At 46.7% G+C, this 20,131-nt stretch overlaps 1 protein-coding gene across 1 annotated transcript in view; it reads right to left on the reverse strand.

Moving 5' to 3' along the window:
• The window catches only part of LOC146195996 (cytochrome P450 3A16-like), a 60,998-nt gene extending 41,243 nt beyond the window's left edge, over positions 1–19,755 (reverse strand). The window contains exons 1-3 of the mRNA XM_084596315.1: positions 19,275–19,755; positions 9,812–9,908; positions 2,980–3,032 (exon numbers count right to left, since the gene is read on the reverse strand). Coding sequence (XP_084452441.1) covers positions 2,980–3,032; positions 9,812–9,908; positions 19,275–19,321 — 197 coding nt within the window. The 5' untranslated portion in view covers positions 19,322–19,755. The remainder of the gene's footprint in view (positions 1–2,979; positions 3,033–9,811; positions 9,909–19,274) is intronic.
• Positions 19,756–20,131: the final 376 nt, after the last annotated feature.

The following is a 20,131-nucleotide window of genomic DNA, read 5'->3' on the forward strand; positions in this document are numbered from 1 at the left end:
AAAACAACACTCAAGTGAAAAGAAAGAAAATGACGAAATATTTTCACATGGTTAACACAATGCAATAAGAAACAAAAGAACAAGGCGGCTTGCCATTGAGATGAACTCTATATTGATATGACTTGCTCTCTTAATGGATCAAAGGTGGAACTAGAGGACCAAGGTGGCTACATATTATGAAAGAACTGAATAAGGACTTAGGGGAGCTTGAGCTCATCGAGCCAATGATTTGTCGAAGATAACTTGCCCACACGAAGACAAGTCCCCGTGTCGAAACGTGGCTCAAATTGCCAAATGAGGCTGCCCCCTACCCTTGTTCAGTCATAACATGAATCAAGTGACTCGGCGGCGGCGATAGCAGCAAACTTGCTCGGCGGTCATTGCAGGGCAGAATGTCTGCTGCTCTCTTTCACGCTCAATGTTAAGCTGGCGAGGAAACATCGAGATACACACGCCAAAGGCAATTGGAGCGATGTTTAATACCGCAGAAGCAGTTGCGCGTGGCTGAAATTATGCGAGATTAGCCTTAGCGTATCTTACTCTACCTAGAAAGTGATAAATCAGGGTCCAGGTGGCACTGACCGCGAATGAATAAATAGAAGAAAGCTTTGTGGCAATACATACCTGATTGTAAGCGCCCAACACTTCTTCTAAATAGTACTTAAATAATTTTGTTTTACTTTCAGGTATGTCAATATATATGCGAGACATTTCTATCTTCGCACGCACAGCTGGTACGCTCCTACTCTTGGCCCCAGGGCCATCTGTCGGCGCTAGATGTTTAGGCACTTCAGGTCGCATGGCTGCTCCGCACAGAATGCGTGTTTTAAAGCGAAATCCTTAATTGTTCACACTCATGGCGTCTGCCGTCCTATTACGTTATACCTGTCAATCAAATGACATGATCAACCGAAACGCATATCATAATTCTCTTGTCAACAGTGAGAAAGATAGTACAAAAATAAATAAATCCTGTCTCAACCAAAATCGAATCTCCATGTCTTTAATATCCAGCCGAGCGGTTTAACCATATGCAGGGGATTATGAAACGCACGTCATAATTCTTGTCTACCTTAAGAATGATAGTAGCAATGACAATGCAGCTACAATTAGTCATAATGGCAATGATGATATTTGCACTGATAATGACGGTGCATTTAGTTGATAATGATAATGAGAGCAAACGTGCTTTCGCATTTTTGCAGTAGAGATTCCGCAGGGTTCTCGGAATTTTTTCTTGCAGGTGTTCTTCAAATCTGTAGTTAACGTACTATGATACCTATTAACGTAAATGCCCGCTGTGCATCACTACTAAGTTTAATTTTCCTGTGGCAGAGAGTATACAGAGATTTGAAGCGCATCGCTCTCTCGTGAACGCTAACTCGAAACTTGAAAGTGAAACTTTTATTTGAAAAGCTAGTGAAACTTTAAAATTCTCTAATCATCACTCTTTTATTGTACAGAAACCGGGCGTTTCGGAGCCGCGGCTCGGCCCCTTCTACAGGGGTCCATCAACCCCCGCGTTATGCACCCCTGAAGAAGCTACCGAGCCGGCTCCGAAACGTTGGGTTTCTGCTCCCTCGTTTACGTGATATGCGTGTGCAGCCTACCAGGCAGTTCGGAACTGGAAATAAGAGCTTAGAAGTTCACTATGTGTACGCTTTTTTTTTTCAATACATTACTACCATCTAGCCCAAATCAAATATCTGTTGCATCAAAGTATTACCAAGACTGCGTGCTGAACTTCAACATACTTATTGCAAATGTGAAATTAAATCTCGTGACTAAAGCGTCGATTTTAAATCCCCGACAAATCAAATAAACTTGCTGCAATCCAACCATGCAGTGAAAATATATTTGGCAACGTCTTGCAGCACCTGAATGCTAGCAAAGCGGTCTGTCGTACCGCCGCGGCCCCAAAGAAGCGGGCGCGCGGCGGCGCGCCAGCAGGCAGAGGCCTGTGCGTCCATTAACAGCATAAACATCTGGTCTATAGCAGTTGTGTTAAAACGTGCGGATTGAAATAACGATGCCCGCTACATGTAGGCAAAAATCCTGTGCGTTATTTCTTGTAAGTATGTCGTTACGTCAAAGAAACTTCATTTTATTTAAACATGGCTTGAAACAAGAAATGTGATGGTAAACCTTCAAATGCAACGCCAATTACTAGGACAGTACGTATTATGAAGCAGTGCAGCGGTCACGAAAAACGCCTTCTCGTGGCGACGCTGCGCACGTCAGTCAGTTTCGCCCTCTCCGAGGAATGCGCAACCGTAGGGCAGTTGCCGCTGCAATAACCCAGAGCTTGATTACTGCTGAAACAAGGAAATAACGGCGAAAGGCGAAAGCGGGGGGATATAGGGTGGTGTCCCGTCCGTGGCGTCCCCTGCGAAATGGGCTGCCGGAGGACAGATTCGGTAGCTGCACCACGCGCCTCCAGCGGTAGATTGGAGGCAAAAGCTAGTTGAACGAGCACGTACGCAGAACCTAGCAGTGTGCCAAATAATTATACAAATAACTATGTTGCTGAGATGCTCGACCTCAGTATCTGACACAACCAGAATACCTGAGCAGCTGTAGCAGATTGTACCGTTGTGCAGTGCTTCTACGCAACCTCCGAGTCTGTTCGCCCTAGCTCTTTATACAAGGGTCCCAAAGAAAGAATCATTTGAAAAAAAAAATGAGATTATACGGAGATATTCATAAATATATTTGACAAAACGACCAGCAAATAAGCAGCTGCAGCAGTTTTATGCTTACACGAAATCTGCAATAGTTCGCAGGTACTGCCGGTGCAGCACATTTAAGACTGATTATATCAAGATATAGTAAAGGATTAACTACATCCTACACGTGCCACTCAGCTTTAGGTTCACCTGCTCTCTCCAAGGGGACTGAAATTTTCGTTCGAAACTCATTACCTCAACTTCCTGCTACACATCATAGGTTTGCACAAAATGAGAATGCTAAAAGTCTTACCCGGCAACAGGTCCGTGTTTCCGGTAGATTTCATCCCAAATAAAATGAACAGGCTGTAAAATATAAGATTATTCAGCATCAGCATAATACTTTAAACCGAAGCTTCCCCAAAACTAATGAAGACTTGTGGAGCTCTATTTACGTGCACAATGGCTTCCAAAACACCATTCATGACCGCAAAGAATTGCAGCAAGGAATTACTCTGTGCCTCGTGGACGTCATAGTGCTTACAGAAAGAAGTGTCCTATTTTAGGTCATTTTGGCCATTCTTAAAGCAACAGCGTTTCGATGTAGGCCGCAAGTATCAAGACTGTTTCTCAGTGATGGGAAAGTAAACACTCTCCGAAAGCCGGCTTTCTTCGACGATAACTGTGCTCCCGTTCACAATTCGGAGTCGATGATAACTTTGTTGAACCGCAGACAAGAAATATTCTGAGTTTGAAATAGTGCATGTTTTGCTAATTAGCGCATTTGTATGTTCAAAGCCAAGCTGCTATTTTTCAATATATCCCTTCAACCATTGACTGCAAATATAGAAGCCATGAGCTGTGATGGCTTTTTTGCAGCGAAATGCTGCACTACGCGGGGCAGAGCCGAGTGCCACGTGTCCTGGAGGTGAGTTATGCGCATGCGCGAAACCCAAACGACGTCACGCAATGCGCAGATGCGTCGCCTCCTCGCCACAGCTGGTCGCCGCCGCCGCCGCCGCCGCCGGGGCGCGTGCTCCTCTCCGACGCATGACCTTCAGCTGGAGCCGTGTTTACGACAGCTGCGTCGTGCACTACTGCGCATGCTCGAGGGGGTGCGCCGCGTGTATACACGGCCGGTCTCGAGGGAGAGAGCGCGCGCTCTTTCTTACGGCCTTCTCAATCGCCGCGTGAACAATGGGAATTTTTCTCCTTGAGTCACGCTCTCCGCCGCCGCAAGGGGCGCGACCTGCTCACTGTTCGCTCCGCATCTGCTTCAGTGGCGGCGAGTGGCTTTTGCCTGGTTTCGCGCTGTCGCCCGCGGGTTTCGTGGTGAGTGCAGCCCCTAAATGAAAGATTACAGAAAGTAGATGCTGCAGCGGCATCCTGTCAACGTGCTACACACGTGAATGAAGTCTTTATATTAAAAAGACACTGTCGCTCAGCAAACGTTCGACAAGCATATGACATGTATTGCGGCATGGTATCTACTTTTGTTCATTTTAATCTGAATTTTTTCCCAAGCCTGTACAAGAAGATGAATTAAAAAAAAATGAATGAGCATGATCACATCAAAGCTTCTTCAAGGCAAACATAACAGCAACAATGGCAAAACCATCTTTCAGCGCTAGATGAGAAACCATCGAGGTAACACCGAAAATGAAAATAATTTTATAAAAATGTAATGTAAGTTGAGCAATGCTTACATGACAAAGTATTAGTATAACGTCAGAGTAAACGCTTTTAAGTTTTGTTATCAATTTTGCTATAAATTATAGACCAGCAAATGTTTTATGTTGTATTATAAACATTATTTTAATTTTGCAAATAAACGTTGGTTTAATGAAATGTTTACATGATATCATGATTATTTCATGAAAAAACAGGAAATCTGTATCAAGCACTAATTCCTAGCAATATTTTCTTTCTTTTTCTAGTATATGTTTTGAACTAATAGTTCCAACTATCTGTGCAGTATTGCCTGCCTTAGAGAGCAATCGCTGCCCCATTATTTTGGTAAAATGCTTTGCTTATTACACATTCGCCACTGTTACTCAAGGGACACTCCTCAATAATGGATATAAAAGCTTTTCTTTGTGCTATTTATTTAGAGGTGACTATAGGAGTTGTATGTCGCGCTGTATTGCGCTCCTAGGCTGGTTTAGCTTACGTCGCTGGATACAATGTGAAGCTAATCAGTGACTTCGGGTGTGACGCTTGTGCTATCCTTCTTGAAACCAGCGAAAGAAGCAGCCCCATGTACACTATTCTGTGAGGAGAAGATTCTAGCGGACTGCATTATCCAAATTACCAGAGTTTGTAGCCCTCTTGGACAAGGTTGTGTCTTTTTTTTTTTTTGAAAAAGCTGTCGTGCACTTACCGTACACAAATGTCCTTAAGTCCTTCAAATCTTAATCCAGCCAGCACTTGAGAACTCACCTTTGCTGAGTTTCCCGGAAGGCATTGACAATAGCCATGCTATAAGGCCCGCTTCTTTAATATGTGAGAAATTTCTCAGAATCCTTCTTGTCAATTATGCTAAGAAAGTGACAGACAGGAACGAAAGGCCAGCTCCTTATGTGCACAAACCGTCCAGAAAGATTTTGAGACATTAATTTTCTAGCCGCATGTACCGTTTTGATGAATGAGTGCAATGTGTAAACTTTGGAGGACATTTTTTTTTTATATTGTTTGTTGCTCTTTTCAATTATGCATATCTGTTTATGCCCATTTCCTTATTAAATGTTGTTTTTTTATCACTGTATTAAGCTGACTACGACTGTCTACGTGTGCGTCAGTCGCGACTACGTATACATCTGCTGTCTTTCAACCTACTGATTTGTTTTAAACGAAGCTAGAACAGCCCACTTCACTAGACAACTGAAATTTTAACTGTATGCGTAAATTTTTGTTCCTTACTCTGAATCTGAGACGTGCTATGAATTTTCGTCAGTGCCTCTTTTGCTCTAAACGAAAACGGCAGCGGTTGACAGAATATCCACCGAACAGTTTGTCATGCACTAGCGTCAGGTCGCGCTGTACCTGCTTACAGCTTTCAAAGGCACTGCATAAAATAGTACATATAGTTTTGTGAAAAATTTAGGGGCAAAAAGTGTTGATGCAAGTGCACCCGAAACTTAATTCGACCGTGCGCGACAGCACTGACGAAGGCGCGCGCGCTCTCGCGCACATTATTGACTATTTTATTGTTCATACACTATAAATCAGACGCTGATTACGTCTTCTTCCTATAAGCCATAAGGGGCGAAATGCCAGGACTTGCCGGTTGCAACCGATGCGGGCGGAGCGAAGTCGAGAGAGCGCGCGTTTCCCTTGTGCGTGAACGGCTGTGCGGAGGAGCAGCAGTGGGGCGGTGGCGACCCCACCGAGGCGCGGCGGGCGGTGGAAACAGACCCCATTGGAGAGGCCGTAAGAAAAGAGAGAAACGCGCTCTCCCTCGAGACCGGCCGTGGTGTATATAATCCACTGGACGGAGAACAGACGGACGCGCGGGCTGTTGCGATGCGCGTCTATCTCTCCTCCTTCTTTTTCTTTCTTTATTTTCTCTTCTGTCCGCACAAGGCAGCAGAGGTGGCTCAGTTACAGAGACAGTAGCAGGCAGTAGGTCGTGAGCAGAGCCATGCATTTTCTTTTCCTTCTTCCTTCTGTCGCAACAACAACAGACTGAAGCTCTCGAAATGGAAGCCAAGGACAGCATAGCTGCTACCGAACGGCGCAGAAGACTGGAGAAAGTAACTTCTGATTCCGAAGTAGTCGCCTCGCCTGGCAGTTGGCCGCTGAGCAGCGCAAGAAAGATCGAGCCAAGAGAAAACGTGCAACCGAAACGCCAGAACAACGTGAAGAGCGGCAAGCGAAAAGACGTTGTGAAGAAGCTGAAAGACGTGCTATGGCCGCCGCCGCAGCCCCTAGTCAGCAGCAGCAACTTTTCGCTGCGTATACCCAGGCATAGCAAAGCTAAGGCACCAGCCTAATTCTTTTTTAAGTTTGTCATTTGGACCCGCCAAGCGGCAGACGAATTTTACTTTGGCCGCACCTCCACGTTTTTTGAGCGCCTGCAGCATCCAGGCCAACCCCATTTGGCTGCAATATTTTAGTTTGCACTCTTTCCCTCACTGTCGCTCGATGGCGCTAATTTATATATTAAACGCACCCTGTGTCACGGCAGTCATAAAGTAAATTATTTCACCTCGGGTAATATGCACACCCTACACTTGTAATACATAGGTAGGTTAAACGTTTATTGATGAGCCTTAAAAAGGGTGTTACATACTAAGGTTCGACTGGCTCTTGATCTCGGGTGGTGGCCAACAGTCCATGGCGTGCGGCGACCTTTCCAGCCCACTCTACTAGCCGCCTTAATAAGGCCGGTTCGGAGCTGGAGACAACACTCTATGTCTGCGAGGTTCCAGACGTTATGTGGTTAGAATCCCCGGCAGAGCTTTTGGTCTAAGTTGGCTCTCGGAGCCTCACAAAGAGATCATTCGGGTTTTTAATTGGCTGGTTGGATAAAGGCTAACAAAGCCGGTGAAAGATATGCGCAATTATCGGGCTGTTTCCAGGTAGTTTGTTGTTCTTTTGAGAGGGAGACTTATGGTAGAAGATAGACGAGTCTTTACTCCCTGCAGTGGAGCGTAATGTCATGTAAGGTGACCAGCCAGTACCTAATGCTACCTTGGTCTACAGTGTGCTCTGCTCGGTTTAAGTACACTCGAGTGAGCGAGATAATGGGCCGCTTCGTGGCTGGGGTTACCTGCGTGGGCTGATACCCAAGCTATTTGAGTTGGTCTGGGTTCTGTGGAGCAAGAATTCAGAACGTTTCAAGTAGCAGAATGAATTTGTCCCCATGCAAAATTCATGATAGCAGTTTTAGAGCCGCTCAGAATGAGTGGAGTCGCAAAGGAGCAAATGACAAGCGCTATGGCTGCTTTTTCGGCTGTCTTGATCGAGTGCGAGACTTTGCGTTTGAGGTCGTATGATGCTGCACAGATGACGTAGGCAGACCGTCGGCTGTATCCCGCCGCGTCCACGTAGATCGGGTCTTGTTCTTTTGCATACGATTATGTAAAGTCTTAGCATGAGCTTTGCGGCTAGCCTTGATGTGAACTGAGCGTACGTATTTGGGAAGGGGTGAACTATGTGTCTGTCCCTGGTGTGGACCTGTTGGCTGAATATTTAGCGAGACGAGAATATCTCTTCGTGTACTTGTAGAGAAGAGGGTCTATCTGAGCCATGCAGTGAGCTTCAGTTAGATCGTGTAGCGTACTTTTTTTACTGCTATGCGGAAGGGACGGGTGGTGGAAGATCGCTGTGGAAGACTGAAGACTAACTTGTATGCCTGCCTTATTAGTCAACCTACTATCTCCTTCTCCTATGTAATCAGCGTGTAGAGAAGGGAATAAACAATCTGACAAATCACGAAAGCCTTCACCAGCCGCCCAGGTAGTGTTCACACATTTCTCACTGCTTGTTGGCTATTCTTCTAATCAGTCGGATGGTTTGCTGTGTAATGAATGTTAGTTTACAGATGCGTCGGTGTTGCGTCCGTTATTCTGTAAAAGCGTTCCCAGGGCGTGCATTTTTCTCCTTAAGCGCTCGTAGAGCATTGACCAAGACGTGCATGGAGGGTTTTTCTTTCCTTTTGCGGTTCGGGGTCAGCTAGAGTAGCAAGAGTTGAGACGTAGCAGAGGAGCACGCGGGATATACAGAGGCTGTGCACTCTACCACCGTGTCCGCGCCTGCTTTAAGGGTTTCTTGAATGGTTTCGACATTACTCATTGTCGTCCGTAAGGCAACGTCGTCTGCACAGGAGTGGGAGAGATTCACTGACGACTGAAGTGAATAATACAAGGCGTTTCCTCGGTTCTGGCTTACGGGGTTTAACTTCCCGAAGCGAATCAGGCTATCAGATACGCCGTGGGAAAGGGCTCCGGTATAATGACCACATGGGATTCTTTCACGTGCACTAAATATCGCACAGCGCCCGGGGGCCATGTCCTTCGCCGCCGTCGCGAAAAGAGACCTCCCCCGCCGGGGTTTGATCCGGAAGTCTTGGTCAGAGCAATCGAATGCCGTAACCCCCGCAGAATCGCGGTGGAAAGAGGGCGCTTTATCCTTTTAACGCCTAAATTACTGAAAAGTAAAATACCCGCTGCTGGGAAAGTACAACAATCGTTTTGCCTTCTTCGCTAACCCTCTGAATCGCTCCCTGCGGTCACGTCATCACGCGCCTCTATAAATGTTCCTGCGGCTTCCACGGCGCCAGTATGGCAGTTGGAAGACTGCTTGCGTGGCGTACTGGAAAGTGGTTTATCACGATTAGCGTTTCGACAAAGCAGGTAAAGGACCTTAAATCAATAAATATGTCCACCTAATATGTCTGAGTGTAGCAGGAATCCGGGGAGGCCCTATTTACTGTTGCGAGCTACAAAGGTGACAACAAACGAAAAGCTATTAAGGCTTAACTCCAACGGCACATATTGGCCGTCAGCGCTCAGCGTCGGAGCTGTCAGCGCTGTGCCACGATGAGCTTCAAAAGCAGTGCGCATCTCCGTGGAACTACCGTGTACTATAATGAGACTGTGTTGGTGCTGAACACTCTGCACCCGGGCTGTTCCTCACTGTTGTCACGTGAATCTGAGTCACCTCATGGTACGCTGAAGCGCGCATCGAGAAGCAGACACCTGCGCTCCACCGCCGCCGCAGACGTCGCGACCGGAAGGAAAGAAGTGGCTCCATGCGGTGACGTAGAGCCACTTGACAACAACGAGGAATAGCCATGCGCCAATTCGAGATCTACATTGATGAGCAGCTTCCATGCTGCGGCATGAACGCTCACGCCGACATCTAGCAGAGGACAGAACTTGCATAGTGGGTGGAACAGCGCGAAAAGACGAAACACATAAGAGACGCACAACAGACGAGTGCTGACTTGACACTTCGCTGGAGTTTGCTGCCCATATGTACCAACCGCATGCGCAAACTGGTTCCTGCGTACGCCAATAGCACCGACGCTAAGGATGTGTCGTTGGAGGTGGGCCTTTAGGCTGCAAATGATCAAAAGCTGGACGAATACGCGCCCCTATTTCCACTTCACTCACATCGCACACGCTCCCCGAGCCACTCACCGTGTAGTACATGCGAGTCGTGCTGCGGAGACACTGCAGGAAGCCAATGTCCACAACGCCTCTGGAGGCCCAGTATTGCCGCCGCCGAATGGCCACCCTAAACAGGAGAGTGAGTACGTTTCATTCCCTCGAGAGATGAGGTTGAAATGGCTGCTAGTAAATGCGAGCATTGAGCATAAGCACCGGGTCGTCACGCGTGACTACCGCTCGCAATGCACCGCTTTTCAACCAGTGCATAGCACCTCCAATCGTATTTCGTTCCGCCAACGTGAGGATTCTCAGTAGTGCGTTAATGAGCATGGAGCAGCGGCGCTAGTACACACATTGGAGCCAGTAACATGGAGGCTGAAGCCGGGAGAGCGAGTGCTAACACTAGAGATCATTTCAACTGCCCAACAGATGGCCTAAGCAGCGTCGGCGGTCCTCTCCGGTCGCCGCCTCTTGGATCGGCTACTCATCAAACACGATTACCACATTGAGGAAAGGGTGAGAGTGCCAGAACTCTGGAGACGCGCCCTCTGGGTCCGACCTCTTCCCCGCAACATGTCCAAAGAAGACCATAACGGTCGTCGCCAGGCGCGCGCGGAAGCGTTGGAGCGATACTATGGTAACCAGCAACACGTGTATTATGTGGATGTTGCCGGCCCTTACCATGGGGGGTGGTATACGGCTGCAGTCGTACACAACACAAACATGGTTAACGGGCTAACTTTCAAAGCCTACAGCACAACTCACGCGGAGGAGATTGCTATCGCTCTGGCTCTCAGTATTCCAAATTCGAAACACATCACCACCGACTCGCGAGGGGCCTGTCGGAATTATAGGCTGGGATGGGCTCCCCCGCTTGCCCGGCGTATACTGCAATCTAGCTGCCGATACATAGACCCAACTCCGCATAATCTCATTTGGGCACCCGGTCACCAGTGACTCAGGGGAAACGAACAGGCCGATCAGGCCGCCCGCGCACTCTCTCCCCGAGCTATCTCCTTGTCCTTGGAAGCCTACTCCCAATCAGACAATCTGGCCCTTACATTCAAACACATCAACGATTACTACAAGGAGGAGCACAGGTGCTACCCGGGCCCTTGTAAGGGACTGGATCGCGCTGACGAGCGCCTCCTCATCAAAATTTTTACCAATACAGTACTGTGCCCGGCGGTGCTTAAACATTTCAACCCGTCCTTTGATGGTGCGTGTCAGTACTGTGTGGAGGTGGCTGACACCTTCCACATGGTCTGGGCGTGCCAGTCAAACCCATCCATCCCCCCCAACCCCAATCCAACTAGAGAGGACTGGGAGGCGGCCCTGCTCGGCTGTCAAGACCTCAAGGCTCAAAAGGCCTTGGTTCCACGGACGCGGGCGGCGTTGCTTGCCAATGGGGCCCCGGAATAGGGGCTCCACCTAGTATTGTGAGGGGAGGAGACCGATACGTCTCTAACCCAAACACCTATGTAACCATTTAATTGTTATTTATAAATGTTTTGACCACCACTACCAATGGACCACTAGTCGTAGCTACCGGAATTATTCAATTACCAGAGGCAGTCTCCAACAAGCAGCGATTATCCCGCAATGATCCACTCCAGATTCCTGTCCTAAGTGAAGTGCGCTCACAGACGCACACGGTCAACTACGCCACACAACTGGAAGAATGGAATGCTATCGGCTCGGGGGACACAATTTTGAACTGCCTAATATAAGTTGAAAATTACTTTTGTAAGTTGGCAACAGAATGGAAACAGAGCCATGTCTATGAATTTTGTAGCAATCTTCTGAATAGATTCCCCTCACATGAGAGTTATATTCTTAATAAAATCTGCATAACGGGTTTTGTATTATTTTTTGCACCTGTGTCCTTGTCCTGAAACCTACATGCAGAACACTTAGTCCCGTTTTTTGCTTAAGCTTAGGTCACACAACCACGAGCGGACTATGGGCATTAATCAACAAATCAATGGGTTTATTATGTTTCCTCTTATTCAAATAAAATTATCGCCAAAGCCTTTTCTTTAGTAAAAACTACAAATTGACTTGCCTTCGGCTGTTTATGCTAGTCGTTGATTTGTAGAAAGCGATAAGAGATTGCCAAGAAGTTTTGTTATTGTTCTGCGAAACTTACAGTTGTAAGAAAAAGTGTTTGAAATTTTTAAAAATGCTGTTTTGAGAAAAATGCACACATATCCTCTGAAAGCATAACTTTTTACCCTTGGGGTGGCCAGAAAAAAATAAGCAAAGCGTCTCTAACGTTTCGATTAAACTAATCTGTCGTGCTTTCTCAACCATAAAGAAATGTTTTATCACAGAACTGCAAAATACTCTTGAAAGTAAAGAAAAGGCTCATTCTTATCCAACCTTCACCTTCGGGGCACATCCTCTCTGCTGTGGCTGGACTGACCTTTGAGTAATCAATTGACGCTGCTTTCCTTCGCCTAGTTTCGCGACTGTTTGTAAATAAAGTGTGTAAAGGGAGTATAGACACATCCGCTTATTTCCCTACGGAGAGCACTGCTGAGTGTTAATATAGGATGGGCACGGAATGCGGGGAGTGTTGCCATCGGTGGAAATATGACATTGGACAGTTAGTTGCAATCGGGATAGTATTCAGAAACGTTTTGCGTATTTTTTTATTCATTGTAGTTTACAGCCACTTGGTAGAGCATTTCATCACTGAATGTACTGAGATTTTATGAAACACTAAATGCAGTAGTGAAAAAAGAGTAATAAAATTGTGATTCAGTAAACGATATATGCTGCGACAGTGTGGCGAAAGCAGTGCGATTTAAACTCGAAGAATTATTAGTTTGATATTTATTTTACTCTAACGAGTGCTCTTGTGCCGATGTTTCACTCACGCAGCAGAAATCATGTGTATAAATCAGAAGGGCGGAAGTATGTGGATAGGATGATCGGTGAGTATGCACACATCTAGCTAAGTTGTGCAGTAGGAAGGCGGGGGCTGCCTCTGGAAGGCTTCTGGCTTTCATACTGCGTCTTTGAATTCTATTTACCCGTCAACCTTTCGTACCACTGCCGTGGAGGCTGCTTGATTGAAGGCATTGTGGAAGTAGGGGAAATTGTTCGTGATGGATGGAGCAATAGGAGTACAATGTTGGGCAATGGTGAGACGAGGGATGGGTGTGCAAGACCTCAGCCAGAACCTTGGGCTCAATGGCGCGAAAGCCTTAAGACGCAATGAGTATTCCCGTCTATGTGCTATTTTGATGGTTTGGTTTGGTTTGTGGGGTTTAACGTCCCAAAGCAACTCAAGCTATGAGAGACGCCGTAGTGGAGGACTCCGGAAATTTAGACCACCTTGGGTTCTTTAACGTGCACTGACATCGCGAGCTCAAAAATAACGTGGCGTCATATGCCTGACGACTAGAAGTAAATATCGTGTCTAACGCGTATTAAGATGGATTTCAACTGTAGGTGCAAGTTGAAAACCACGCCACTTTTTTTCAAGTGCCTCCTAGCTTTCAACAAGCATAATTTTCGCTTGGTGACCAAGAAATGTTGCGACATCCAACTTAGAAGAGCAAAGGGCAAATAACTTATTTTAGGCGCACCATTGGTAGAATTTCATATCAGGTTCACATGGCATGATGGCTAAGATATGAGAAAGCGGCACAGAAAAAAATCTCAAAATAACGGCTTGAGGGGCTAGTTGGTGCTGCATCGTCTGTAGTGTATCTTCTCTTGTGTTTGTGTTTGTTGCGCCCCATATCTGAATACGGCACAGAAAAAGACGCTTGGAAAATGATAAAACAGCTTCATAACAAAATTACACATTTTTTCAACACGCTTCGAGTGCTTGCCTTTTTAGCGCTTCCTGACCTCGTTAGTGCGCAGACAGCGCCCAATTTGTCAACAACGCCACACTTAGGTACGCATATTTAGCGCAATAATACCAATACTTAGCGGCTGCGGCGGGATAAACGGACACTTGCCTGTCAGAATTGAACATCATGTGCTTGCCAGCTATCTGCTGGCAAACAAGCATAAAAAACTGATAGGACTTATTAGGCATTACCACGGGAATACCTGATCATTTAGAACAAATGTCGCAATGAAACGCAGACAATTGAGCGAACTCCTTTGTGGGTGAACCGGAAAGATATTTACTTATGCTGACAGCATCAGACTTGGCTTTAGAAAAGTATAGCTAATGTCAACTATGCTCTTAAAACTGCATCAGGGGGTGATGCTGCCATATCGTGTCATGGGCCATGTTTAGTTTACTATTCCGGGCTCTGGATGCAGTAATGAGCATGTCTTCTTGATTACTGTTCATAATAAAAGTGGCACTGTCATAGTATGGATGAGCTGAACTTTTACATAGTGGCAATCTGCACCGTAGTGGCGAACCTTAGAGCATTTCAACCTGCTCGTGCATCATCATCATCATCCGGACTATACACACTGCAGGGCAAAGGCCTTTTCCATACTCCTCCAATTAGTCCGGTCCTGTACTATCTGCGTAGGCTTTACCCCTGCGAGCTTCTTAACCTTATACGCCTATCTAACTTTCTGTCACCCCCTGCTACGCTTTCCTTCCCTTGGAATCAAATTTGTTACCCTGAGTCACCATCGGTTCTCCTCTCTAGGCCCTACATTCCCTGCCCATGCCCATTTTTTCTTCTTGATTTCCACTAGAATGTCATTAACTCAAGTTATTTCTCTGACTCACTCTACGTGCTTCCTATCACTTAACGTTACACCTATCATTTTGCCTTCCACAGCCCTCTGCATTGTCCTCAACTTAACACGTTCACTGCGTCGTGGCCCACCGGAGGGTCACGCAACTCAGTCCAGCCGTGCTGACGCAAACAACGAGGTGTTTCTTGCAATACGGCGACGTTATACTTCCACAAATGTATGAAAATGCGGTTCCACTATCATATCACAGATAGCGGTAGAGATATAAAGTGCGCCTGTATTAACTGACATTGGCGCTTGCAATGCATCTGATGATAAAGCTGACGGCTATTCGAAAACAGCGCAGAAAATCTTGCAGCTACGTGCTTCAGCCTTTTGTTCGGGCACTTTCCACATGCGCAACGTACTTTTGAAAAGCGCTCACAATGTGTGCAAGAGCTCAGCTAAAGAGTTTGTCCTATTCGCAATAACTTGGCTCACTCTCAGTGCCAAGCCTCGTGGTCCTCGTCCTTGTGCTTTTCATTTTTTTTACGAGAATTCAAAAATCGTAATGGACTGTCGAAAATTCGACGCAGGTACAGAAAATCAGACGAAAAGACCCTGCGGAGGAAGCGGATCCGCCGGGACACGCGGAAGCACAAATACGTTGCCATCCACGCACAACTTCTGCTCCAGTGAACGTTGAGTGTTCAAGCAGCGACAATGACAGCCTCGAAGAGTTATTGGAAATGTATTCTGAACTGTGGAGCCTAACGCTTGCGGTGAAGCGGTATCTGAGGACTCGGAAAATGGCTGCATTGCCTGCCGAAAGCTGGAATGCGATAACGGCTAGAGTTAGAGCGATGTCGTATTCGAGCCCTCCTGGGCTAATCAGCCTCCCAACTAGCAACGATGCTCTCAGCTTGTTTTATGTTTTTTTCAGGGATGGCATTTAGGACATGATGGTTCATGAGACAAACAGGTATGGGAAGCAGTACATAGTCTCGAACGTCCTACAAGAGAAATTGCGCGTGAAGAAATGGACGGAGACAAACGTGCAAGAAATGAAAGTGTCCCTTGGTGTACTGATCTGCATGGGTCTAGTAAGGCTTCCTAGTCTGCAGCACTACTGGACAAGAATTAAGCTATCTGTACGGCGTAAACTACATTCGCCAGAACATGGCTCGAAACCGGTTTCTGCTGCTACTAAGGTTCTGGCATTTCGCCGACAACGAGGAGCCGAGTGCACAGCAGGATCGTCTGTCGTATTCGACCCTTGATGGAGAAAATGAATCGTAATTTCTGCTCAGTGATTGTTGGAGCCAGGCAAAGATAGTCATTGACGAAACGATGATTATGTGACGTGGGCGCCTCGCCTTTAGGTTTCAATACATCCCTGGGAAAAGCCCACAAGTATTGAGTCAAGCTATACATTATCATCATCAACAGCAGCAGCCTGACTATGCCCACTGCAGGGCGAAGGCCTCTCCCATATTTCTCCAATTAACACGGTTCTGGGCTAGCTGCATCCGCTTGACCCCTGCGAAATTCTTAACCTCATCGGCCCACATAACTTTCTGCCGCCCCCTGCTACGCTTTCCTTCCCTTGGAATCCAGTTTGTTACCCTAAGCGACCATCGGTTATCCTCTCTACAAGCTACATGTCCTGCCCATGCCCATTTCTGCTTCTTAATTTCCACTAGAATGTCAGTAACTTGAGTTAATTCTCTGACCCACTCTGCACGCTTCCTATCTCTTAATTTTACCTCTACCATTTTTTGTTCCATAGCCCTCCGAGTTGCCCTCACCTTAAGTAGAACCCTCTTGGTTAGCCTCCACGTTTCAGCCCCATAGGTGAGTACAGGTAAGATGCAACTGTTGTATACTTTACTCTTGAGCGATACCGGTAAGCTGCTAGTCCTAATCTGCGAGTGCTTGCCAAATGCGCTCCATCCCAATCTTATTCTTCTTATTACTTCCTTTTCATTGTCCGGATATGCGGTTACTACCTGTCCTAAGTAGATATATTAGCCTACTACTTCCAGTACTTCGCTACCTAATGTAACTGCCGTTCCTTCCCGAGGCTGTTGAACACCTTAGTCTTCTGCATATTGATTTTTAAGCTTAGGTCTATACATTGAAGGTGCAAATATATGCCGGAAAATCTGGTGCCATAGCGGGCATGGGGCATGCCGAAAAAGTAGTAAATTTGATGGCTGGCTTCACCGGTTGTGGTCGCACACTTTTCGTCGACAACTTCTTCACGAGCATGCCGCTTGCGTCACGCCTGCTGAAAGATGATACATTTTTATATGGCACTCTCCGATCAAACCGAAAGGGACTTCAAAAAGACGTTACACAAGCTACAGCAAAAAAAAAGGAGGAAGCCGTTGGTCTTGAATTCCACAACGGCTTAAAGATGCTGAAGTGGTTGAATAAACGACCCGTTCTCATGATGGCAATGGTTGATGAGCATGACAAGCCTTGTCGATACCAGAAAAAACACGAGAAGGGGTGAGTCAATCATGAAACCGAGCACAGTCCTCGACTACAACGCGGCGAAAAAGGGGCGTAGACTACAGTGACCAAATGATGCTCACTACTCCTGCCTATGGAAAGGGCTCAAGTGGTATATGAAAGCTGCGGTGGAGCTCATCGTTGGAACTGCAGTTGTGAACGCATGGGTTGTCCATTCAATGGTGGACGGTAAAAGGTAGCGAATCACCGAATCCCGCGAAGCGTTGGCACGCGCACTTTTCGCCACAGCTCAGATTGAGACTGAAAGGACACGCAGAACAAAGCGCGCCCATACGCTGGAAAAGGCCGATGGTCCTGCACGGTCTGTCCGAAGGAGATGTACTGGATGCTACGCATAGCTGAGAGCTCGCAGAAGCCCAGATTAGGCAAGAGTAATGGCGAAGAAAGTGGCTACATTTTGCGCAAGGGCCATTTATGTGTTTGCCATGTTTCAATGTTCTGCACGAGTAGAACTTCTGAGCATAGACTATGTTTTGGACATTGTGAATTCCGTTCTTTTAATCAGAAATTATTCTGGAAATATTTCAATAAAATGCCAAGTTTGAGGTCTTATTCTTCAGTCTTGGTGCTAAGTGAATGTTGAAACGCAGGGTCACGTAGCGTTGCCCCACAAAGGAGAGCTGGTCGGTGGGTAGTAAACGTAGCAGGCAATGAATTCAAAACGCAAGCTCTTTATTGTAGAAAACTTGTGCATGCCCAGGAATAGAAAGAAGAATCGAGGGCGCGAGAGCAACAAGCGCCTCTGACACTTGTTCAGACCAGAGCGACCGAAACTCTTGGTAGCGCTCTAGTTGCATAAAGCAGAAATTTTGTAGACAGAAAGGGCGTCGTTTTTCAAGGGCATCCTAGAGAACGTGCTGCAGTCGCGTTTACTGGGGATGAAGCTAGCAGAGTCGCGGTACTAAACGACTCGATAAATTTTCCAGATGCCGTATGCTACAAGGATCCATTATAAGTTTTGTTTTTCTAATCCATTTGGTCCTCTACGTCAGGTCATTGTTCGATGGCCTAGTCGTGCCGTTCAAACGTTCGTGGGAAGCGACTGACTATTAACTCATCGGCGACCGGACCTCACTATTGGATGCACCTTGCAGCCAATATTGAACCGAAGCACGCAACGAATGGCGAAGGCTAAAGTTAGCGCTAGTATCCGCAGGCTTTCATTTCTGAAATTGGTCGACTGCTGCTGTCTTCAGAGGATTCGTCATTCTTACGTCACGCGAAATAGAGGGGAAAATGGGCAACGTATTCTTATAAAATATGCCCCAATTAAAGGTAGAACGAGAGGGAAAAGGTGGTTTACGCGGTGTGAGGGAGCACTGAACAAGGGTAAAGTGGGGAGCCTCATTTCGCAGGTCGAGCCAACGTTTCGATAAGCGGACTTGTCTCCGAACAGACGAAGGCAAGTCCACCTATCGAAGCATTGGCTTGACCTGCGAACTAAGGCGTCCCCCCTTTACCCTTTTTCACTGCTCCCTAATACTATGGCCTCAGGTAAAGCAAATTCTTGGAAATGCACAGGCCAAGTGAACCACGCGATGACTTTCTGCGCTAGCATACATGTTTCAAGTAGCCCGCACAAGCTATAGAGCCCTGAAAATGCCAGTAGAGCCATCTTTCAGCAGGTGGAAAAAAAATGGGTTCAGAAGTGTGCCCCACCGGTATGTCACGCCGCTCCCTCGACGCACAGATATCAAAACTATAATAAGGGGCTACGCAGAGAACGTGTTAAGTAGAACCCCCTTCGTTAGCCCCCACGTTTCAGCCCTAAGTGAGTACAGGTAAGATGCAACTGTTGTATACTTTACTCTTGAACGATAACGAAAGCTGCTAGTCATAATCTGCGAGTGCTTGCCAAATGCGCTCCATCCCAATCTTATTCTCCTAGTTATTTCCCTTTCATGATCTTGATCTGCGGTTTCTATCTGTCCTGAGCACATATTTGACGAAAATAAACGGACATGAAAGCGTCAAGCCTACATGGCAATCAACAAGGATATCGTCGTGAGTACAATTGAAATTGCACCGAAAGAAAATTCTTCGGCTGCACCCATAATTTTTCATATGCAACACTGGCCGCTGTGCGAATTTCGTATCTCTTATCAACAATTTCACATTGCTAAGCACAAAAGTGCGCGTGAAGGCGCGCCACTAGTTTCTTGCGAATATCTTGCGGCCCTTCTAACGCATCCATACTATATAAGACACTTGTTATTGAATACGAAATAAGTTAGAGTTCAGGAAAGCTACTCACTGTCGTTTTAGGAGAATGGCAAAACGTACTTCTTACCAGCACAAAAGCAGGGTCAGGCCGATGACGACCAGGATGGGCCACATGATCTCCGGCAGAGCCTCGGACGGGCACTGGACGAAGCCGCGTCGAGGACCTCCGCTTTTGCTAGCACGTCGCACAGGCACAATATGTCACGCGCACGCGACGCTTGTAGTCCCCACCGAAAATATTTTTCCTCGCGTCCAGTTATTTTCGACAGTACGTAGAGCCGAGCTTTTCCTAAAGGAAGGACACGGTCCTGAGTACGAAGCGTAGCTTTGTCTTAAAAATACCAGCTCCACAGGGAAGTATAGCGTCACTGCTCCGGAAACTGGACAAAGGGATGCACTAGGGTTTTCCTCTGTTCAACAAACCGCAACCAAGAAATAAAAATTTTGCAGTGAATGAAGGCGGGTCAAGTGCGAGCCATTTCATTTAAGAGGCCCCTATACAATTTTCTAGTGAGCGAGCGCGTCATCGAGACACGCCACTTATCCAGATATCGGCCCTCGTGGCAGCGCTTAAGAAGATTGTGGCCAGCGGAAAACAGTAGCGGCCATGCTTCAGTAATCTTTCAGTAATCTTCAAGAATTCTATCAGTAATCTTCAGAATACTATAGCCGGCTGTGCTCCTTGCTGTGTCATGTTGGTTTAATGACTCTAGTTTTCTCGCAATTGACAAGGAAGCAATGCTCTTTCTTTGGCTTCGGAGCGGTCAACGGGTTAAAGCTTAACCTGGCATGCCGTTAGGGCGGCGAGAAGTTCTCCGCCTACTCTTATGATATCATTCGCGTAGCGGGTGATTCGAGGGTTCGAAAAGCACTTCTAGCACGTAGGCATCACCAATGATGAGCTGAAACAGTCTTAAATGTCTT

The sequence above is a fragment of the Amblyomma maculatum genome, chromosome 3 (genome assembly GCF_055883805.1).
Source record: "Amblyomma maculatum isolate TAMU_Amacu chromosome 3, ASM5588380v1, whole genome shotgun sequence".
NCBI lineage: Eukaryota > Metazoa > Arthropoda > Arachnida > Ixodida > Ixodidae > Amblyomma > Amblyomma maculatum.